Here is a 24,850-nt window from a genome sequence, read left to right on the forward strand (position 1 = left end):
CTCAAGGAAGTATCTCGGTCTTAAACATTTTTAGTTGCTTCATTATTGACCTTTTCTCCAATATAAAGTCAGAAATGATGTTCCTGGATAATTGCATAATTTCCAGCACCACTCGCGACTCTACAAACCTATATTCAAATACAGCAAGACCCGGACAATATCCAGTGTTGGATTGACAAGTGGCATTCATGCAACACAAGTGTCAGGCAATGACCATCTCAGACAAGAGAGAATATAACCATTGTCCTTTGGCATTATCACCACTCTCAACATCCTGAGGGTTACTACTGACCAGAAACTGAACTGACCTAGCCATATAAATACTCTGGCCACAAGAGGAGGTAACAGGCTAAGTATCCTGCAATCACCTCCTGACTGCACAAAGCCTGTCCAAGACACAAATCATGAATGTGGTGGAGTAGTTCCAATTTTCCTGGTCAAGTGCAGCTCCACCAACATTCAAAAAGTTTAAGACCATCCAGGTCAAAGCAGCCTGCTTTATTGGCACCACATTGACAAACATTCACTCCCTCCACCGCTGATGCACATTAGTAGCAGTGTACACCTCAGAAATTCACCAAACTTCCTTTGACAGCATCCTACCATTTGAAAGGACAAGGCCAGCAGGTACATGGAAACACCATCACCTACAAGTTCATTTCTGAGGCACTCACTCATCATATCCCTTCAGTGTTGCTGGTTCAAATCCCAGAACTTCCTCCCTAACGGCATTATGGTTCTACCTACACCAGATGGACTGTAGTGGTTCAGAAGGCAGCTCTGCCCCTCCCATCTTCTGGATGAGCAATAAATACTGGCTCAGCCAGAGACACCAACCTCCCCAAATTTATTTTTTAAATGCTCTGACTGATTATTTTGTAATTTTCTAAATGTCTTGTTATTACCTCCTTAATGATGGATTCCAGCAAATAACAATTGTTAGGCAAACTGGCCACACAGTCCCTGCTCTTTGATTCAGTACTTTCCTGAATAAAAGTGTTGAATTATTTCTAAAGCTTCCAATATTTTCTCAAGAAATTATCACCTTTCAAATGTGAGTTCTGATACTGTCTCTGCCTCTGTATTGAGCAAACCTTCACCCTCTCCCCTCACCCTCTCTCTTCTGTCCTTGCTAATAACAGGAAATAGATATCTTCCAATCACAATACATAATATGAACCAATCTACAAAAATATGCCTACAAAAAACAAACTTTTTAAGAATTTGAACAGAGCTGAAATCAATCTTTATAAATAAGCCATGCTTCTGTTCCGCAGAGAGTCCTATTTTTATTTCTCAGCTGTAGAACCTCCATCTCTGAGCTGGTTCGACCTTATGTGGTAGATATAAATATAATTTTAAGATCTCATATCTAAATATAGTTGTGTAATGTGTCAGGCACTGTAACAACCAATAATGGTAAAAGGTTGGGTTTATTAGTGATGTTCTTGCTCCAAAAACCTTAACATTCACAAATATTAAACTTGCAGTACAATCAAAATATTCACAGCAATACATTATTTTCTATAATGCTTTTAAAGTCAAAAGCTGCTGTGCAGTTGATTTACAAAACATTACTCGAGTGAACTTCATTCTGTCCAATTTGCAAACAATTTGGAAAACAAGTTTTTAAGAGTATTCTAGATGATGTATTTTAAATACTTTTCCAGCTTTCTCAGGCCTTCTGCCTATTAAAAAAAGAGACACAATTAATAGTGATCAAATTATCAGCTGCCAAATAGGATCTTAGTTCAGAGTGACAGACAATTCCATGTGGAGAAGCACTAGGGCAGCCAGATCATGTAACGTCAGCCTTGAATACATTGCAAGGAGTCAACTCCGAGTGAAAGGAAAGGAAAGGACAACGTGAACTTACGGGTAACATTCAGCTTTTATGGCATTTTTTAAATGTCTCTATCCTGGGAAAATGTTTTGTGTTTCCATGAGAAAAATTGATTGATATTGTAATACTTGTTCTGCATGGTTATTGAAATTATTATAATCTACAGCATTCACAGATATGTTAGTTAACCTTGCACCTTTTATACACTGTATAGAATAATATATCTGTAAAACATTGCAAAATTTATCTTTGATAAATTTCAAACATTATAATTCTGCACTGTCAATTTGTCAGACAATTTCATCAATAAGAAAGGCACAATTGGTAATCTGTGTCATTGCGTCACATCTGTTGAAATATCTGTGGAAAGTTTATTACACACTGTTAAATTAAAGTAAATGTAACATCAATGTTTGAGTTAATTGGAGGTTGGCTAATTGTTAATACATATTCTGGACTAAAGTATTCACTTCAGTAGCATTTGTCTATTATTAGTCAAGATTCAATTACACAAGGAACGGTCGATGTCTGCAAGATTCACTTGTGAGAAGAATTTGAACACTTTAATTGAGAGAAAAAGTGCAAAATGAAGACATGTAAGAGATCTGCCAGTACTGTTTGCAATGTATTAATATTTTGGGATTGGTTGATACTTGCTACTTCTTAAGGTTGATTGTACAGTAAGAGAATGTAGCCAGAATAGCTGAGAGGTTATTCAGCTTGGGAATCACCCAGGGTAACCTTACACTTTCATTAATGCAGAGGGAGATCAAATGGAATTGATTTCCAACTAGTGAAAGAAGCTTTGCATTTGGAAAACTGATGTCTGGACAGTTTACATCACATGCATATCTTCTGACACAAATATTAAATTTAATTAAAAGCTGAAATGTTTGCGAGAAGAATGTAATGTAGGCAATGTCAACTGATCAGAGATTTTTGCACAGTTTACCCAGCAGCCACAGGATAGGCAGTTAAATTCACTCTTGGGATTTTGCCAGTCCACTGGAGATGGAGTAGGATGCAGGAGTGGTTGGAAAATGGCTGCACAAGGACTTGGAAAGGAAACTTATCCTATTTACTCTGCCACAATATATTTCCAAAAGCATAAATGGCAACAGTGGGGGATTTCCACTCGCTCAAGGCAGGGCAGCCAATTAACATAATTTAAAGGTCAAGCCACAGCCATTTATCCCAAATCACTGGTATTTTGCCAGCAGTGGCACATTGCCTTACTCTGTGGAGAGGCCCCTAGCTACATGGATTTGGCCTGCTGGTTGCTTCCTAGGGTGGGGGAAGAAAGCTGAGTATATAAAGGTTCTATGTCTCAAGAAAGGAAGCCCTTGGGAGCAACAGCCTCCTCTGCAGTTCTCCTGCTCTGATGTCACCCCTGAGCGGTGTTACCTACCCAAACACTGGAGCCTCAATGTGGAGGTACCCTGTCCTTCTGCCTGCAGCATCAACAGTGGCCACCACTATTGGTTTTGTTGCTGAGTTTGTAGAGCTGCTGGTCCAGACAGTTAACTATCCTCAATGGGATAAGGGTCCTGGCCGCTGCCAAGAAGATTGCCACCACATTCCCAGTGCCAGGAATATTGTCACACACTCTTGGTGCCAGTGGATCACTATACTTCCAATGCCAGGTAGATTGCCGATCTGCTCACAGTGCCCAATCCTACTGTTCTCTTCTAGGGGCTCAAGATGCACATTGAGTCTGGGCACTGGGGGATTATTTTGTGATAGCAAACTCTCGCTCATGCCTTCAGCTTTACTGATCATGTGAGAAGGGCACCCAGCAGTTATTAACCTGATTCTTCTTTAACGTTAGCATTGCAGGCTTAGATTAAATCAACTGGACCTGATTGCAATCCTAACCATGAGCCTGAGAAGGGAGAGGTCCACTAACCCCACCCTTGATTTGTCTGAGTACCAGGGACTGCATTTTAACCACTGTTTTCTTGCCTTGCAACATTACAACCAGCTGCTAGGTCCTGCTGGCTCTGAGCAGGTTACTGGCTAGGAGCATGTGAACGAGCTCCCAAAAGTAAAATTACTCTGGCTTCATAATACCAGGTGACTTTGGTAGGAGGGATGCAACACCATATGCCCTGTTCTCTTCATGTCACACATGGGAGTGCCACCACCAGCCAATTCCCCTTCAAGCCACTCACCATCCTGACTTGGAAATGTATCGTTGTTCTTTCACTGCCGCTGAGTTAAGATCCTGGAATTCCCTCCCTAATGCGCATTGTGGGTCAATCCATAGCGCAGATACTGCAGCGGCTCAAGGCAGCAACTGACCACCACCTTCTCAAGGGTAACTAGGGCTGGCAATAAGTGTTGGCCCAGCCCCAGTAATGCCCATGTGTGAATATATGTTTATATATACTTTTAAAAATCGGAGTTTAATCTATTGCTGGAATTTTATTAGAACAAAAGTTGGTGGAGTTCATTTACCGTTGGATTTCTGGTAGTTTTTATAAACAGGTGGCCTTCTGATATTACTCCATATTATTAGTTGTGTTAATGCTGATACAAAGATTAAATACGACTATTAGCTGTAGTGCCTGGCATTCAACTTTTCGTTTAAGCAATCTTCCCAAGGGCCCCTCTATCTTTATCTACATTCCGTCCTCTGCTCCACATTGTTGGCAGCAATTTTACATTCTTCCTTGCTCCGACTTGGCAATGACACTGGCACAACGGATTAAACCATCCTCAATGGATTCGGGACAGTGTCGGCTTGCCTCCTGAACTAGGAGTTGTGACTTCAAGTCCTCAATCAGGAGTTTTAATCACCACTTAGATTGAGAAAATTATCAATATTGATGCAGTGTTGAAAGCCCATTCTTTTGATATAACATTAATCTAATCAATGTAACATTAATGAATCAATGTAACAATTCCATGACAGCATACAAATCAGAGCAGCAAGTTCACTTTGAGATTGAAGCAACACTCCTACCACAACTAGGGGCAATGACAATGACAGTTTAATTGATTGCAGTATGTAAAATACTAACTCTATTTCCTTACAGAATAACCAATCAGTACAATTAAAACAGTCCTGATATTTACCAAGGTGGGTTTTGGAATAGTGTGAGAGGTTAAACCCAATGGCTCCACTCACCAGAAGATAGAGAATGAGAAGGCGTGGACTGAAAATAGTATGCAAAAGAAGCAAAAACAATGTGGGAAAATTAGTTTTTCACACAGTGTGTAATTAGAATGCACTGCTTGGAAACATGATGGAGGCAGATTTAAGCAAGGAATTCAAGAGGCTGTTAGATGACGATTTACATAGAGCCATACGAAGGGTTATGTGGAGGAAGCAGGAACATGGAATCAAGTCACAATGCTCATTCAAAGAGCTGGTGCAGTCACGATGGGCTGAATGATCTCCTTCTGCATTGTAACAAATCCGCGAAGGATGGATTTCCCAGATGCCGTGGAGATTTCACCCCACGGATGTCCTTTTTTTCAGATTCACTGCCCAAATGCGAACAGATTTTCTCCGGAAACGTTCACGTTATGAATCAGTTAGGGTTTGGAGTTTTGAGTCACCATTGTAGCTATCGGGGAGGCAAGGGTGAATACAACATGTTTAAGGGTGGTTCAGCATTGAATACGATGGCTGGAGATTTATGAGGTAGCAGAGAGATTCACTGGAGGCTTGGAGGCTGGGAGAGAGGGGAGTAGAATTGATGATCATGGTGGTATTGTGGAAGAAGGGCATTAGTGATCGTGGTGGGGCAGAATCAGTGTTTACCAGGAGTCTGGGGAAAGGGAGAGGGGCAGCAATAAGAGATTGAGTGATCACGGTGAGATGGAGGATTGTGAAAGTGTAGGTGGTGTTCAATGTTTTTGTTCTACTGACCCCTGAGGAAACACTTCTGTTTCTCCTGGTGTACAAACTGTGCTACAAAGGCATTTAGCTAATGAATTTAGCCCTTCTTGAATATGATAGGTTTCCTGAGCCTTGGGAAACTGGGCTAGTAGTTAAAAAGATACAGCCAAAGGAAGACATTGTTATGGACCAGGCCATACCTCCTCAAAACATTTCAAGGTATCCCAGATCCTAACTTTTCTACTTATTTTAAGCAGGCGTAAGTGAATATTCCATAAGTGATGCAGTTGGCCCAATCACTCAGTTTTCAACAACAAAATAGAATTTGTTTATACAAGAACAAAACAAAAACAGAATGTAGAATAACATTACTTATCGGAAAACCCAAAAGACTCTATTGCAACTTAATGATGCTGTTCCAAATACTTAAACATCCCCAAACACCTCCGCCCCACCCCCCACCCCCCACCCCCCAGCAAAAAAAAGGGTAAAAACAAACACAGGTTTTTATAGGAGAGATGTCAGGAGAGAGAGACAGGATCAGCATGGAACTGCTTCTTTGGGTCCCCAGCAGCTTTTCTGGGTTCCCAGCTAAGACTTAACCAGCAGCTATTTAAAAAAACAGCTTGCTAAAACCAAACCAAACCAAACCCAACCCTGAACTGGGGGAACTGGTCACTTCCCTTTCATTGTACATGTGTTTTAAAAAAAACACTTGAAAGCTTTCTCAAGTAGATAGTTCCAGATATATTGGAACCGTTACCTTTCTGACCCCTCTGAAAAATATCCAACAACAACATAACCTCGTTAAGGGAATAGCATTGTCACAATGTGCAGCATCATTCAAAGGTTTTATTGATTAAATTGACTCCAGATATGGATTGATCAGTTTCCCACATCTCAGCTCTCTTCAAGCAGGAGGGGATGGACTGGAGGGGTTAGGTTACTTGTTTCTGATTTTTCACCACAAACACACCCATTTTCTGGTGTTAAAATTATCCTTATTGCATATCAAGAGATATTTTAAACAGTTATGAGAACCTGCTACATTACCACAAGCCTTTGTTTGTTTTATTTAGTGTTCAATTAAAGCTCCCTCAGCAGATTTTAATAATCCTCCACCTCTGTTTTGTTTTCTATTGAATTATTTTCTGATGATAGTTTCAGAACACGTCTTTTCCTATGTAAAAGAGGCAAGATTTGCATTTATATTGTAACTTTCATGAATTCCGAGAATTTCAAAGCACAATATATAGCTAATGAAGTACTTCAGCCGTGTAGTTTCTGTTGCTAGATCAGAAATGTGGCAGTCAATTTGCATACAATACGGTAAGATCATGTTTTTGTGTTGCCAACAGAGAGATAAATATTGACCAGGGCACTTGGAATAACTCACCTGTTCTTCAAAACGGTAGCACAAGAACTTTATGTCAATCTGAGAGGGCAGCATGGACCTCTGTTTAGTGTGGTGATTGTGAACGACAGCCTCTTATTCAGTGCAGCACTCCCTCAATACTGCTCTGTTGAGCTCATACCCTGCACTGCAACTTGAACGCACAGCCTTCTGACTATGTCATACAGCATGGAAACAGATCCGAAAGTGCAAAGTGAGCTATAGGTGATACCAAAATCTTTAAACTTTAAAATGTGTGGCCACTAACTTCTGATACTGTGTATCCGGTCCAGACTTCCTCAATTGATCTCCTGTTGATGAACTGGTAATGATACGTGTATGCAATTCAATAGAATGTTCCTCTTCTATACCATCACCAGTTGTCTCTCTCTAATAAAAGAGCAGCAGCCCTGTGGTCCAGTAGGACTATGGTGATTTTATTTAGTCAATGGTCTAAGAGTCACCTCCTAAGCTTGAGGCAGTTATGGTACTGTAGACTATAGGCTGGGAATTTCCTCTTCAGTGCCAATTTTCCCTTGTGTGCAGTAAGGTGGGACTTCAAGTAGCTGTCCAACCTACTGATGATCCTAAAGGATTACCCTGAATAGTTCTTAATAAAATGCTTTAGATGGGCCCCCAGTGTAGCATCTTCCAGCAATGGAGGAAGCCTTGTGAATGCAAAATCAACTTTCTGTCATACAGGAACTTAAGAAGGGGCACTGAACTTTAGTGTGGCATGTTGACAGGGAAGTGGAATTCAATTGTCCCTTTGTCATTGAACAATTACCTTTTGATTGGTAACTGTTTGCTCTAGCAATGTCACTGGTATCCTGTTATAGATTTTTAACATATTGACTTTACATCCACCAATTTTGGTTCCCTACTATATATGACAAAGTGCTTTATTAATTTTGTGTTTCGTATAATCAATCTTTATGCTTGGCAGTACAAGTGACAGAAAGTGTGACGCATAAATCACTTGCTCACACTATTGACACATAATGGCACATTAATTTAGTTAGAACATTTAACCAGGGTGAAAATGAGCAGAAATTTTTCGAACGATTTTCCACAACTGCCCATCAGAATCCCAATAGGAGCTCCACTGGCCTTCAGAGGAAAATTCCACCTCACTCATTCCACTGTATATCTTATAGACTTTATGAAACATTCTCACATCAACCAGTCAATTAGTCTTCTCTGTTCTGTTTTGTTTTAATAAAGTAGGACAATTCCATAGTTTACCACTGATACAGTAATAAATATTTGCCTGAATATAAAATAGTCAAAAATTTGTGAACTTCTCGAGTCAGAAATTAAACCTGTTAGCCTCCTAAATGTAAAGGTAAAGTAACCTGGGTCTTGGACTCATTGGACTTACTGACGTCTGAGGATACATTGAGGAGATTAGGTCTCTACTCCATAAGACCATAAGACATAGGAGTACAAGTAAGGCCATTCGGTCCATCGAGTCCACTCTGCCATTTAGTCATTGTTGATGGGCATTTCAACTCCACTTACCCGCACTCTCCCTGTAGCCCTTAATTCCTTATGAGATCAAGAATTTATCAATCTCTGCCTTGAAGACATTTAACGTCCCGGCCTCCACTGCACTCCATGGCAATGAATTCTACAGGCCCGCCACTCCCTGGCTGAAGAAATATCTCCTCATTTCCATTCTAAATTGACCCCTATAATTCTAAGGCTATGCCCCACGGGTCCTGGTCTCCCCACCTAACTGAAACAACTTCCCAGCATCCAACCTTTCTAAGCTATGCATTACCTTGTAAGTTTCTATTAGATCACCCCTCAACCTTCTAAACTTTAATGAATTCACAACTTTACAGTTGTGAAGAATGAAAAATGATCTCATTGAAATTTACAAAATTCTTATAAATGTATTCGAGGGCGGATGTAGATTGAATGTTTCCCTAACTGAGTGGTGTTGATCCAGGGGATATGATCTTGGAATAAGGATAAGCCATTGAAGGCGGAGAGGAGGAGAAATCTTTTTCACTCAGAGGGTCTCAATTCTTCGATATTCTCTACCCCAGAGGGTTGTGGAAGCTCAATCACTGAGCTGGTTCAAGACAGAGATTGTTAGGTTTCTGTTCACAGATGTCATCAAGAGGTATGGAGACAGTCTGGGAATATTGCACTGAGGAATGATCAGCCATGATCTAACTGAGTGACATACCATGCACAACAGATTGAATGGCATCTTCCAATCCTATGTCTCTACTTCTTGTTTCTGAATTATAAACAGTCCCATTGCCAATTCACTAATAATGTAGCAAGCACAAAGAATGCTGGAAAAATTCAGCAAGTCTGCAGTATCTGTGGAGAGAGAAACCGAGTTAACATTTTCAGTTCTAAAAGAAAGTCTGTTCTGAAGAATAATCATATCAAACTTGAAACATTAACTACAGATGCTGCCAGTACTGAGTTTCTCCAGCATTCTCTATGCTTTTGTCAAATTTTCAGCATCCGCAATATTTGTCTTCAATCAAAATGTACATCCTTAAAGACATTTAACCATTTCAGTTAAACAGGACCAATCAACATTAATTTAGCAAGAATAATCCACATAATTTGACTCACTGAATGAAAAAAGGAGCAATGTTCATTGGCAATAATAAATATAAAAGGAATTGCTGAAATTAAATCTCTGAGCATTACCTTTACAATTAGATTTCTACCTTCTATGTGAAAAGATGACCCATTTGAATGTAATTGGAGAAATCCAAAGTTAACATTTGTTTCTTTGAATCTTCTACTGTCACTCACACCTAGTGCTCTAAACTCTTCAACTATCCTTCCAGTAGAAAGTTGTGTGAGTAATCAATGGATTGCTGTACAACTGCCTGAAGTAGCTTTGCATCCAACTGTGCAAACATATATAAAATTGTCAAGTTTTCAGTAACGCAATGGGGATAGATCTAGTTCATTTACACTTCACAGAATACAAGCACTAAGACAGCCTGTACCAGACTTTCTTTAGTCTTGCACTGTTCCCAGATCACTTAATATCCAAAAGGTGAATCTAATTTGCTGTAGTATTTTTCATAGGTACTCTATTAAAAACAAATTGCATTTGTGTCATGCTTTTTACAATGAATCAAAGCACTTCACATTTAATAAATTTAAGTTTCAGATGTGGTCATTATTGTCAAGACAGACAAGCAGTTGGCTGGATGAACACAGCAAGCCAGGTAGCATCAGGAGGTGGAGAAGTCGACGTTTCAGGTATAACCCTTCAGGGAGACTTCTCCACCTTCTGATATTGGCAGGCTTGCTGTGTTCCTTCAGCCTCCTGTTGTCTACTTTGGATTTTAACATCTGCAGTATTTTTGTCTTTAACATTATTGTCAAGTCAGCAAAAACACTAATTTGCATGCAGTCATTTCATTTGTATTTTCATATTCCTTCATAGCCTTGAACAGGAAAATGACGGCAGGGAGTGAGGATGCAGACAGCTCAATCTCCTTCTCCCGCTGCCTGCAAGAACAGGCTAGCTAGTAGCTCATCCATTAAAAAGAACTCCAATTCTGAAGGTCACACACTAGGAAGGACAAGAAGGCATTGGAGAGGATACAGAAGAGATGGACGTACAGACAGCTCTTCTATAACACAATGGTTGCATTCTTATGCAACTCTATATTATAAAAATCATGCTTTAGAAACAGCACTTAAAGTGTTGGCGATGTAACCATGTTACAGCCAACACATGTTTTAAAAGTTTGTACTTTAGAAACAGCATCGGTAATGCATCAATCACATCACAACAAATTCCCATTGACAAAATGTGCGTTATAGCAGAATGACCTGTGCCAGAATGTCTTAGGGATGAGAGATTGCAGTTACATGGATAAGCTGGAGAAATTGGGTTTGTCTTTTGAGAACAGACAAGCTTTAGAAGAGGTGTTTAAAATCATAAAGAGTTTACAAAGAGTAAAAAGGAACAACCTGTTTCCAATGCATGAAGTGCCAACAATCAGAGAGTAGTGATTTATGGTGATTGGCAAAAGAACTAAAGATGGCATGAGGAATTTCTTTTTTATGCAACAAATGCACAGGATTTGGAATGTACTGCCTGACCGGCTGCTTTGTTGTTTGTTGATTCTAGAAAAGATTTTGCAGACTGACTGTGATGTAAATCTTCTTTGCAAATCAGCATTTTTTATATCTTTCTTTATAGCTTCCTTCAAGACAGTGTGTTCTATTACCGAGAATGTCAATAACTTACATTAAGTGAAAAATCACACAAAACCAGGTTATAGTCCAACAGGTTTAATAGGAAGCACACTAGCTTTCGGAGCGACGGTCCTTCATCAGATGATTGTGGAGGGCTCAATCATAACACAGAATTTATAGCAAAAATTTACAGTGTGATGTAACTGAAATTATACATTGAAGAATCGATTGTCTGTTAAGCTTTTCATCTGTTAGAATACAGTGATAGTTTCACTTCTTTCATGTGTAAATCAAAAAACCTTTTTTTAAAAAAAGTTGCATTCTCGGGTTAGCTGTTAACAATGGTGATAGCTAGACAATACGTTGAAGGTGTTAGCCCCCTGTGTTCTCTGTCTATGACCTTATGTTTAAATTGAATCTAATCTAAAAAGTGAGATAACAGAGTTTTACATAAATTCATGCAATTTTTGAGCTCAGAGTTCTACATGAATGTATGCAGTTTTTGAGCAAAGTGCAATGTAACTCTGCAAGTACAAATTCACCCCGCAAAATATATGTGTGCATGTGGGTCTTTGTCTGTCTGTGTGTGTGTGTGTCTGTCTGGGTTGGGGGTTGTGAGTGTGAGAAAGTGTGTGTGTGTGTGTGTGTGTAGTGAGTGCAGAGTGTCTTAAGTCTGTGAGGGGGTGCATGTGTGAGTGCAGGAGTGTGTGTGTCTGTAAGGGTGTGTGTGGGTGTCTGTGTGCGGGTCTGCGTGTACCTGTGTCTGTGTGTATGTGAGAGTGTGTGTGTGTAGGAATATCTGTGTGTGTGTATAGTGTAATGGTGATCACCTGTAATGTGACATGAACCCAAGGTCCCGGTTGAGGCCCTCCCTATGGGTACGGAACTTAGCTATCAGCCTCTACTCGGCCATTTTCCTCTGCTGCCTGTCCTGAAATCCACCTTGGAGGATGGTCACCTGAAGGTCCGAGGCTGAATGTCCTGGACCACTGAAGTGTTCCCCAACTGGGAGGGAACCCTCCTGTCTGTTGATTGTTGTGCGATGTCCATTCATCCGTTGTCGTAGCCTTTGCTCGGTTTCCCCAATGTACCATGCCTCTGGGCATCCTTGCCTGCAACGTATAAGATAGACAACGTTGGCTGAGTCACATGAGTACCTGCCATGTACAAGGTGGGAGGTGTCCCCACGTGTAATGACCTGGTGTTGTGTGATTTTTAACTTTGTACATCCCAGTCCAACACCGGCATCTCCAAATCATTACATTAAGTGTTTATGTATCTTCTGTAGGTAACTTGGATCAGAGCTTCATCATTCACAGTGAAAATGTTATTTAAACAACTCTTCTGGCTGGTGGCTTTGGTTGGGCTAGGGCACTTTGATGAAACAACTGTGGTACCGGATGACACCGAAGCTGAACTTATCACTGATGCAAGCGAAGTTGAACCTATCACTGATATAAACGAACCTGAAGCTCCAGAAACCACTCCACAAGAATCCCCCAAAGTAATTCATGGCTGCCCAAACTGGATGGCAGGAATACCTGGCAGTCCTGGACATAATGGCTTTCCTGGTAAACCAGGCAGAGATGGTCGTGATGGTGCAAAAGGAGAAAAAGGGGAAACAGGTAAAATGCAATACTTCAAAATGGATTTTAATCACCTGTTGACATAACTGGAAATCGGCATTGCAAAAACATTTGAAAAACTGATCAGAATTATTTTATTCTGTTTCGGGTTTTGCACTGAGAATTATTTTGCATTTGTATTGTAGTGCCATTTAATCTTGAAATCTGTACATTTTGGTCTTTGAATTAATTGCACAGAGTGTGGCTTGATCTTACCACTTCTGCAGTGCCAAGTTAGAAGTTTGCTCCTTCAATGTAACAGACATGTAAGTCACTGAGTGGGTAATGTGGGCTACCCCAATGGATTATTTTCATGCTTCCTATTGATGAGTCTTTAGTGATGGAATTCATCCTCTGTGAATTAAGCCTTCATGCCCCAGTCTTATTCAGAACATCCAGCACTTTCTCTGTCACAGTAATGACTATGTTGGTGCTAGTCATTGGTATCTATATCATCTAAATGATTTGATTGATTACCCTTCCAATTTCCATATCTCTCCCAAATTTATATGATTCAGTTCTGACTTTCCACACCCTACACTTCTCCCTATTGCATCATAACCACTCTCCCTTTTGCAACAGTCATCTATTATACTTGCATTAGTTCCTTCTACCCACTTTCCTTAAAGATTACACCCATTGCTCAAAAGATCCCCATTTCTATCACATTTATTCTAAATGCTGTATTTGCCTGTGTGGCTTATTAACACAACAGGTGGCATATCTAACCATTGGCTAATAAGGGGAAAGGTCAATGGTGACAGAAAGAAAGAACACGCATTTATTATGGTATTTTCCCATATGAACACCATTGGCACCGTGTAGTATCTACCACTTGTACCAGTATGCTGTATTGGGTTGCTTCAGATAGTTCAGTGCCACCAGTCATCAATTTTCCTTGCTTTGACTTGGGCCTACCTAGTGATTGGTACATTACTATACAGCATTTGCAGAAGAGGCATTATTCTTGGATAATGTTTATTGAATAATAGCAATAATTACCACTACATTTGGTCAGACATAATTACCAGTTCCTTAAGAAGCTGGAACATGCACATGTATTCCTTCAGATGATTCGGAGTCTGTGTGGGTGGAGGTGAGGAACCACAAAGGCAAAAAAACCATAATGGAAGTTATGTACAGACGTCTGAACAGTGGTCAGGTCCAGGGGTGCAAGATGTACTGGGAAATAGATAGGGCATGTCAGAAAGGCAAGGTCACGGTGACCATGGGGGACTTCAATATGCAGGTGGACTGGGTGAATAATGTTGAGATTAGAGTAGTGCTGGAAAAGCACAGCAGGTCAGGCTGCATCCGAGGAGCAGGAAAATCGATGTTTCAGGCAGGAGCCCTTCATCAGTAAAGGATGCTGCCTGACCTGCTGTGCTTTTCCAGCACCACTCTAATCTTGACTCTAATCTCCAGCATCTGCAAACCTCACTTTTGCCTGGGTGAATAATGTTGCTGGTGGATACAAAGAAAGGGAATTCATGGAATACTTACAGGATGGCATTATAGAACAGCTTATGATGGAGCCCACAAGGGAGCAGGCTATTCTGGACTCAGTGCTATATAATGAGCTAGACATTATAAAAGGTCTTAAAGTAAGGGAAGACATAGGAGATAGCGATCATAATTTGGTAGAGTTCAGTCTGCAGTTTGAAAGAGAGAAGGCTAAATCGAATGTAATGGTGTTCCACTTAAATAAAGATAATTACACGGGCATGAGAGAGGAAATAATGAAAATCAAATGGAATCAGATCCTAGCAGGGAAGACAGTAGAGCAACAATGGCAGGAGTTTCTGGATGTAATTGAGTATACAGTGCAGAGGTTCATTCCAAAGAAAAGAAAGATTATCTAGGGGAGATTAGACAGTCATGGCTGACAAAGGAAGTCAGGAAATGTATCAAAGATAAAGAGAGAGCCTATAAAGTGGCCAAGAGAACTGGGAAATTAGAAGATTGGGAAGACGACAAAAACAAACAAAGGATAACAAAGAGAAAAATAAGGAAGGAGAGAATCAAAAATGAAGATAGGTTAACCAGTAATATTAGAAATGATAGTAAAAGTTTCTTTCAATACACAAGGAACAAATGAGAGGGAAACATAGACATTGGGCCACTCCAAATTGATGCAGGAAGGCTAGTGCTAGGAGATAAGGAAATAGCTGAAGAACTTAATAAGTACTTTGCATCAGTCTTCAAAGTGGAAGACAGAAGTAATATCCCAACAATTAAGGAGAGTCAAGGGGCAGAGTTGAGTACAGTAGCCATTTTAAAAGAGAAATTGCTAGAAAAGCTCAAAAGTCTAAAAATTGATAAATATCCTGGCCCAGATGGGCTATATCCTAGAGTTCTGAGAGAAGTGGCTGAGGAAATAGCAAAGGCATTGGTTGTAATCTTTCAAAAATCACTGGAGTCAGGGAAAGTTCCAGATGATTGGGAAATCACTGTTGTAACCCCCTTGTTCAAGAAAAGATCAAAACAAAAGATGGAAAATTATAGGCCGATTGGCCTAACCTCAGTTGTTGGCAAAATTCTAGAATCCAATGTTAAGGATGAGATTTCTAAATTCTTGGAAGTGCAGGGTCAGTTAGAAGAAGTCAGCATGGATTTAGTAAAGGGAGGTCATACCTGACAAACCTGTTAGAATTCTTTGAAGAGGTAACAAGTAGGTTAGACCAGGGAAACCCAATGGATATTAACTATGTAGACATTCAAAAGGCTTTTGATAAGGTGCCTCATGGCAGTTCGAGGTGAGCTACTGGCATGGTTTGAGGATTGGCTGTCTGACAGAAGGCAGAGAGTTGGGATAAAAGGTTTTTTTTCAGAATGGCAGCCAGTGACAAGCGGTGTCCCGCAGGGTTCAGTGTTGGGGCTGCAGCCGTTCACTTTATGTATTAATGATCTGGATGAAGGGACTGGAAGCATTCTGCCGATGTTCACCAATGATACAAAGTTAAGTGGACAGGCAGGTAGTACTGAGAAGGTGGGGAGGCTGCAGAAAGATTTAGATAGTTTAGGAGAGTGGTCCAGGAAATGGCTAATAAAATTCAACGTGAGCAAATGTGAGGTCTCGCACTTTGGAAAAAAGAATACAGGCATTGACCATTTTCTAAATGGTGAGAAATTTCATAAATCCAATGTACAAAGGGATCTGGGAGTGCTAGTCCAGGATTCTCTAAAGGTTAACTTGCAGGTTGAGTCCATGATTAAGAAAACAAATGTAATGTTGTCATTTATCTCAAGAAGGTTGAAATATAAAAGCAGTGATGTGATTCTGAATCTTTATAAACTCTAGTAAGGCCCCATTTAGAACACTGTGTCTAATTTTGGGCCCCACCCATCAGGAAGGACATACTGGCACTAGAGCGTGTCCAGCGGAGATTCACAGGATGATCCCTGGAATGATGGGCCTAACATATGATGAACGGTTGAGGATCCTGGGATTGTATTCATTTGAATTTAGGAGGTTGAGAAGCGATCTAATAGAAACTTACAAGATAATGCAAGGCTTAGAAAGGGTGGACATTGGGAAATTGTTTCCATCAGAGAGGGAGACTAGAACCTGTGGGCACTGCCTTAGAATTAGAGGGGGTCAATTTAGAACGGAAATGAGGAGACATTTCTTCACCCAGAGAGTGGTGGGCCTGTGGAATTCATTGCCATGGAGCACAGTCGAAGCTGGAATGTTAAATGTCTTCAAGGCAGAGATTGATAACTTCTTGATCTCACAAGGAATTAAGGGCTATGGGGAGAGTGCCGGAAAGTGGCGTTGAAATGCCTATCAGCCATGATTAAATGGTGGAGTGGATTCGATGGGCCAAATGGCTTTACTTCCACTCCTATGTCTTATGGTCTTATGGTCTTCTCAAAGCCAAAATAGGACTCCACATCTCCACCAACAGTAGAATGGGTGGATCCAATGTAACATCAACATTAACCCCTTCAGAATTATCACATTATACAAAAGTAATGTAGACCTAGGTTTTACAGCAGTAATGAAAGCAAAAATCAATATTTATTTTCATTACTTTTCTGAAATCAACAGTAACTTTTGGAACACACATGTGAAGTCAAACAGCAAAGTCTAGACATACACTTTTCCACAGGGTGCCCAATTGAAGACCCGTGTCAACAATCAATCCAAATCCACTAAACTGATTAGCACTAATCCTTTAATTCTGTTAATCTTGCTGTTAAAATAAAATCCTTGGAGAAGTTACAACCTGTTGAATGTGGTGTAGTTTGACTTTTAATAGTGTATTGCATTCATAATTACATCTGAGCAGCCCAGAGGCACTAAAAATCTAATTTATATATTTGTTGAATATCAAACTTCCATATTATGATAGCAATCCCATTTACTCTTAAAATAATTAATTACTTTAATCATATGTATATAGTTCAAACTTCATTTCACTCTGCAAAATATCAACAATGAAAAGTGCATTTTACTCCCATGTGTAATGTCTTTGAGAATACTTCAATATGATTAGCTCTTTACTGTTTCAGGACAGCACAGTGGCTGGACACCAGCCATCCACTTGGACATGATGCCAAATAGAAACTAGGCAGAATGTGCTGATACCCACAACCGCAGTCAACAATGTATGCACATTAATCTGGAAATGTGCATGTGGGAGAAAGAGAGGGGAGAGCAGTGGGAAAATGAGTGGAGGGGGAGATGGAAGGGAGAGGAGAGGAGAGATGCCCTGAAAGAGGGGAGAAAGGGGATGGGGAGAAGTGGAGGGGAGAGGTGCAGAGGCAAGCAGGCTAGGAGAGAAGGAAGTTGGAAGGTGGAAGAGGAAGGAAGGGGGATGGTGGCAGAAGAGGAGAGGAGGAAGAATGGGAGGCAGTGAGAAAGAGAGGGAAGAAGGGGAAAAAGGGGACATGCAAGGGGTAAGGGAAATAGGGGAGGGCAACAGGGTGAGTCAGAGATGGATGGAGAGGAGGGCATAAAAGAAAGGTGAAGGGAGGGGAGAAGGGGCAAGGTGGAAGGGGTGAATTGGAAGAGGAAGCAGGAAAGTGAGGAGAGAAAGGGCAGGGAAGACAAAGTATGAGGAGAAGGGAATGGAAATTTCCTACGGGAGATCAAAACTCAGTGACTTCAATAAATCTCTCTTTTTGAGTCTGATCCATTGCAATGACAATTATCTTCTCCCATTTAAAATAATGAGAGTAGATCTGTGTAAATACGTTTTGTCTATAACATGTTTTTGAATTGAACTGCTGGTTGTGATTTGCTTCATTAACTTTTCCAGGTAGAAGTTTACTTTTCCTAGACAATGTGATGAAAGGATTTTACGTCTGACACCTCTGCATTCCATAAAAATCCTTTTTGATGTTATACTATGTATAAGAGTGGTGTACAGTTGTGACTGGATTCCTTATAACAGCTGACTCCAAAAAAACTTAAATAGATTCTCATACTTTTACTATCATGGCTCACCAGATTATTGCATCGCCTAACATAGCCCTGAGAACTGCTGACCATTAGGTGCCAGGCCTAGTTCTTTTATAGTCTATGCTGAGCTTATTTGGACAGCATCTAGTTGTTTCAGTAACCTAGACCTGAAAATACACTTAATTCCAGAACAGACCTCCTAGTTGCTGTTCAGCAACACCTCTTGGAAATTGCACATCTATGGCCATGGGTTTGGCTTACTCACCCATCATTAGAACAGAGAAGATAGAAGATTACAGCGCAGTAGAGGCCATTTGGCCCTCAATGTTGCACCAAACTGTGGATCCAACCAGAAGCCCATCTATCCTACACTATTCAATTATCATCCAAATGTTTATCCAATGACCATTTAAATGCCCTTAAAGTTGGCATGTCTAATGCAGTTGTAGGCAGTGCGTTCCACGCCCCTACTACTCTCTGAATAAAGAAACCACCTCTGACATCAGTCCTATATCTATTACCACTTGGGCGGCACGGTGGCACAGTGGTTAGCACTGCTGCCTCACAGCGCCAGAGACCTGGGTTCAATTCCCGCCCCAGGTGACTGACTGTGTGGAGTTTGCACGTTCTCCCCGTGTCTGCGTGGGTTTCCTCCGGGTGCTCCGGTTTCCTCCCACATCACAAAGATGTGCAGGTCAGGTGATTTGGCCATGCTAAAATTGCCCATAGTGTTAGGTAAGGGGTAGATGTAGGGGTATGGGTGGGTTGCGCTTTGGCGGGGCGGTGTGGACTTGTTGGGCTGAAGGGCCTGTTTCCACACTGTAAGTAATCTAATCTAATCACTCAATTTAAAGCTATCAACCCTCATGCTAGCAATCACCATCCAAGAAAAAAGGCTCTCACAGTCCACCCTATCTAACCCTCTGATTATCTTATATGTCTTAGTTAAGTCACGTCTCAATTTTGTTCTCTTTAACAAAAACAGCCTCAGGTCCCTCAGCCCTTCCTCATAAGACCTTCCCTCCATACCAGGCAACATTCTAGTAAATCTCCTCTGAACCTTTTCCAAAGCTTCCACATCTTTCCTATAATGCAGTGACCAGAACCATATGCAATACTCCAAATGCGGCTGCACCAGAGTTTTGTACAGCTGCAACATGACCTCATGGCTCCGAAACTCAATCCCTCCACCAATAAGAGCTAACACACTGTGTGGCAAATTTCAGGGATCTATGTACATGGACACCAAGATCTCTCTGCTCATCTACACTACCAAGAATCTTACCTTTAGCCCAGTACTCTTTATTTCTGTTGCTCCTTCCAAAGTGAATCACCTCACACTTTCTAGCATTAAACTCCATTTGCCACCTCTCAACCCAGTTTTGTAGTTTACCTATGTCCCTCTGTAACTTGCAACATCCTTCGGCACTATCCACAATTCAACCAACCTTAGCGTCATCTGCAAATTTACTAACCTATCCTTCTACGCCATCATCCAGGTTATTTATAAAAATTACAAACAGCAGTGGCCGCAAAACAGATCCTTGCAGAACAACTTTAGTAACTGAATTCCAGGATAAACATTTCCCATCAACCACCACCCTCTGCCTTCTTTCAGCTAGCCAACTTTTGATCCAAAACACTAAATCACCCTCAATCCCAAGCCTCTGCAATAGCCTACTGTGGGGAACCTTATCAAACGCCTTACTGAAATCCATATACACCACATCAACCACTTTATCCTCATCTACCATCTCAAAGAACTCAATAAGGTTTGTGAGGCACGACCTACCCTTCACAAAACCGTGTTGACTAACTCTAATCAACTTAATCCTCTCTAGATGATCATAAATCCTATCGCTTATAAATTTTCCAACACTTTACCCACAACCGAAGTAAGGCTGACTGGTCTATAATTACCAGGGTTGTTTCTACTCCCCTTCTTGAACAAGGGAACAACATTTGCTATCCACCAGTCTTCTGGCACTATTCCTGTAGACAATGACAACATAAAGATCAAAGCCAAAGGCTCTGCATTATCCTCCCTGGCTTCCCACAGAATCCTAGGATAAATCCAAACTGGCCCAGGGGACTGATCTATTTTCACACTTTCCAGAATTGCTAACACCTCCCCCTTGTGAACATCAATCTTATCTAGTGGTAGCCTGTATCTCAGTATTCTCCTCAACAAGATTGTCCTTTTCCAGTGTGAAAACCGACAAAAAATATTCATTTAGCTCTTCCCTATCTCCTTGGACTTCTCGCACAACTTGCCACTACTATCCTTGATTGGCCCTAATCTTTCTCTTGTCATTCTTTTATTCCTGATATACCTATAGAAAGCCTTAGGGTTTTTCTTGATTCTACCTGCCAATGACTTCTCATATCCCCAGCTTAACCCCCTCTTTGTGTCTTTCCTGGCTAACTTGCAACTGTCAAGTGCCTTAACTAAGCCTTCACGTCTCACCCTAACATAAGCCACCTTTTTCCTCTTGACAAGAGATTCAACTTCTTTAGTAAACCACAGCTCCCTCACTCGACCATTTTCTTCCTGCCTGACAGATACCTACTTATCAAGGACATGTAGTACCTGTTCCTTGAATAATGTCCACATTTCAATTGTGCCCATCCCCTGCAGTTTCCTTTCCTATCTTATGCATCCTAAATCTTGCCTAATCACATCATAATTGCCTTTCCCCCAGCAATAACTCTTGCCCTGCATTATATACCTATCCCTTTTCACCGCTGAAGTAAACACAACTGAATTGTGGTCACTATCACCAAAGTGCTCACCTACCTCCAAATCTAACACCTGGCCGGGTTCATTACCCAGTACCAAATCCAATGTGGCCTCGCCTCTTATTGGCATGTCTACATACTGTGTCAGGAAACTATCCTGTGCATATTGCACAAAAATTGACCCATCTAAAGCACTCGAAATATAGTATTTCCAGTCAGTGTTTGGAAAGTTAAAGACCCCCATTACAACTACCCTGTCACTCTTGCTCCTATCCAGAATTATCTTTGCTATCCTTTCCTCTCCATCTCTGGAACTGTTTGAAGGCCTATAGAAAACTCCCAACAGGGTGACCTCTCCTTTTCTGTTTCTAATCTCAGCCCACACTACCTTAGTAGATGAGTCTTCAAATGTCCTTTCTGTAACCGTAACACTGTCCTTGACTAACAATGTCACATCTCCCCCTGTTTTACTATCTTCTCTGTTTTTACTGAAACATCTAAATCCTGCAACCTGCAACAATCATTTCTGTCCCTGCTCTATCCCGGTCTCCGAAATGGCCACAACATCAAAGTCCCAGGTGCCAACCCATGCTGCAAGTTTACCCACCTTATTCCGGATGCTCCTGGCATTGAAGGTGACTCACTTCAAATCCCCTTCTTGCTTGCTGGTGATTTCTTGAAACCTCGCAACCTTATTTCTGATCTTACTACTCTCAATCTTCTGGACAATGGAACTACAATTTAGGTTCCCATCCCCCTGCTGAATTAGTTTAAACCTTCCCGAATAGCATCAGCAAATCTTCCCCCACTCAAGGATATTGGTACCCCTCTGGTTTCAGGTGTAGACCATCCTGTTTGTACAAGTCCCGCCTACCTCAGAATCAGCCCCAGTCATCCAGGTATCCAAAACCCTCCCTTCTGCACCATCCCTGTAGCCACGTGTTCAACTCTTCTCTCTCCCTATTCCTCACCTCGCTATGTTGTGGTATGGGTAAAAACCAGAGATAACAACTCTGTTTGTTCTAGCACTAAGCTTCCATCCTAGCTCCCTGAATTTCTGCTTTAAATCCCCATCTCTCTTCCTATCTATGTCGTTAGTACCCATGTGGACCACAACTTGGAGCTGTTCCCCCGACCCCTCAAAAATCCCAAAAACACAATCCAAGACATTACGAACCCTGGCACTTGAGAAGCAACACACCAACCGTGAGTCTCTCTAGTTCCCACAGATCCTCTTATCTATCCTCCTAACTATGCAGTCCCCAGTGACTAATGCTCTGCTCCACTTCCCCCTTCCCTTCTGACTAACACTGTGCCAGAGACCTGTACCCCATGGTTTACTCCGGTAAGTCGACCCCCCAACAGTATCCAAATCTGTATACTTGTTATTGAGGGGAACAGCCACAGGGGTTCCCTGCACTGCCTGTTGGTTCCCTTTCCATCCCTTGACTAACCCACTGCCTTTTTCTTGTACCTGAGGTATCCCTGTAACTCCTCTCAATAACCCCCTCCACCTCCCAAATGATCCGAAGTTCATCCAGCTCCAGTTCCCGAATGCAGTTCATGGAGCTGGAGTTGGGTGCATTCCCGCAGAAGAAGTCAACAGTGGTGACCCTTGCCTCCCACATTCTGCAGGAGGAAGATTCAACTGCCCTAACCGCCACTCCCACTATTCTAAATTCCCAAAGAGACTGTAGAAAAATAAAGAATAAAAGAAACTAGTTACCTTACCAATCTGGTGCACAGAACATTTTCTCTTTCGTTAGAGGAGCAGGATGGGTGGGAAACACTACCTAAGTAGTGTTTTGGGTAACACAACCACCCAATTATATTACTTCACTTACTCAGCAGTTCTGTATCCGCTCCTGCTCAGCGAGCGTTCGAACTATTCACGAGGTAAGTTTATAGAATTTTAAATTTACCTTCCCAGCAGGCCCCTGATCCTCGCTGAATCTCCTCCCACTGCTGCTGCTTCTGGAAAAATGTAGAGGAGTTGAGAGTTTGTTAGCACGATAAATTTCCATCTCATTGCAAGACAGAGTGGATTGCTGGTTCATTGTAGAACCTGTCAGGAATTCCTGATGATGAGCTTATGCTCGAAACATCAACTCTCCTGCTCCTCAGATGCTGCCTGACCAGCTGTGCTTTTCCAGCACCACACTTTTCGACTCTGATCTCCAGTACTTGCAGTCCTCACAGTCTTCTCATTGTAGAACTCATCAATTATTACTCCAATTCCACAGACATCAATAGAAAGAAAATTCTATAATGGGGGTCCTGCCACATTATTACCTGTGCACTGAAGATGAAAGCGTACATCAGCTCAAACACTTAGGTGAATAACTAACAGACTCTTGTCAAAACGTAACCATATCCCAACCTAACCATCAAGTAGCAGAGATTAAGTAGAGCTGCATAATCACTTGGTAATTTGGTAAAAACATATCACCTTTAATTAAAAAGGAGTTGAAATTAATAGTATGCAACTGCATAAATTGTGGAGCATAGTGGACTTCATTTTACTTTTTCTTTTGTTTTAGGATTGCCAGGACCAAAGGGCGATGAAGGCCAGCCTGGGGAACCAGGTGTGGATGGAGAACAGGGGCTTCCTGGCCTGCCAGGACACAAAGGAGAAAAGGGAGACAGCGGTTATTATTACCGCTCAGCATTTAGTGTGGGACTGACCACAAGAAATCCTGTCCCAAACATCCCCATCAAATTCTCCAAAATCTTTTACAATGATCAAAAACACTACAACGAAGAGACTGGCAAATTCAGCTGTCCATATTCAGGGGTGTATTTCTTTTCATATCACATTACTGTTTATACTAAGGATGTCAAGGTTGGCCTGTACAAAAACAACAAGGTTATAATTTTTACTTATGATCAATTTCAGAATAATAATGTAGACCAAGCTGGAGGTTCTGTTGCAGTACATTTGGATGAGGGGGATGAAGTGTGGTTACAAGTTTATGGAGACAATACATTTAATGGGATTTATGCTGACAACAATAATGATTCCACGTTTACAGGATTCCTTCTGTATCCAGACTTGCATTAAATAACTGTTATCACAACACTCTGAATCCCATATCAGAACCTGTAAACACATTATGTTAGGTTTGTCACGAATGATGATTTCTTCCAATTACGAGCTGAAAACACTAACCAGATAGCAAATAGTAGTTAAACAATTTGCTTGTTATGGATCAGTAATCTCCATAATTATGTTCTATAAACAGTTTTCATATTTCCCTATAAGATTGTCAATGAATAACTGAATAAATCAGACATTTAAATATGTGTTTTTTAATCAGTCAATTCTGTGCATGATGTTACAAACTGAGGTTTGAGCTGTGTATCATTAGCACAGTAAAAGTGGTAACGAACTGTAAGGTGGTCACATGTCAGGGATTATTACATATATGTACAGTAAAGATGGAAACTGCAGCTGTATTTCATCTATTAATAGACATCGTTGTAACGTTAACTATGACTAAAAGACATTAAATATTCAAGATGGCCCTGTCTCACACTATGAATTTATCTCAGGATTTCATTTTAATACTTACTGAATTGGTCACGATCAGTGAACACTTTGAAGTTTTATGAAATAATGAACTGTAATAAAAAATTGTGTTTGTGTTATCCACTACTTTATTCATGTTCCATGTGCCTGATAAATAGTTGCAATGGATCAGGAGATGACTTTGCTACATAGTTTTGCAAACTTATAATATTCCCTTGTTTACAGCTGTTTGATACAAGGAATTTGCTTAACATTAAACAGAAGACTCTGCAC

At 40.9% G+C, this 24,850-nt stretch overlaps 1 protein-coding gene across 2 annotated transcripts; it reads left to right on the plus strand.

The window, feature by feature from the left end:
- The first annotated feature begins 1,758 nt into the window (after nucleotides 1-1,758).
- On the plus strand, nucleotides 1,759-24,696 carry LOC140479053 (adiponectin-like). Of its 2 annotated transcripts, XM_072572863.1 has the most exons (4): nucleotides 1,810-1,878; nucleotides 7,049-7,101; nucleotides 12,566-12,902; nucleotides 23,589-24,696. In XM_072572863.1, the coding sequence occupies exons 3-4, from the start codon at nucleotides 12,602-12,604 to the stop codon at nucleotides 24,107-24,109; spliced, it is 822 nt and encodes a 273-aa protein (XP_072428964.1). In that variant the 5' UTR covers nucleotides 1,810-1,878; nucleotides 7,049-7,101; nucleotides 12,566-12,601; the 3' UTR covers nucleotides 24,110-24,696. The 2 variants fall into 2 exon arrangements, with proteins under 2 accessions (XP_072428963.1, XP_072428964.1); XM_072572862.1 differs by lacking the exon at nucleotides 7,049-7,101 and having other exon boundaries at nucleotides 1,759-1,878.
- The last annotated feature ends 154 nt before the right edge of the window (nucleotides 24,697-24,850 follow it).

This window comes from Chiloscyllium punctatum, chromosome 6 (genome assembly GCF_047496795.1).
Source record: "Chiloscyllium punctatum isolate Juve2018m chromosome 6, sChiPun1.3, whole genome shotgun sequence".
Lineage (NCBI taxonomy): Eukaryota > Metazoa > Chordata > Chondrichthyes > Orectolobiformes > Hemiscylliidae > Chiloscyllium > Chiloscyllium punctatum.

Bases quoted from the DNA above. Each gene is read 5' to 3' on its own strand.
- LOC140479053 (XM_072572862.1), top strand. From the start codon at position 12,602: ATGTTATTTAAACAACTCTTCTGGCTGGTGGCTTTGGTTGGGCTAGGG. The intron at 12,903-23,588 runs GTAAAATGCAAT...CTTTTGTTTTAG, and splicing joins AGGAGAAAAAGGGGAAACAG to GATTGCCAGGACCAAAGGGC.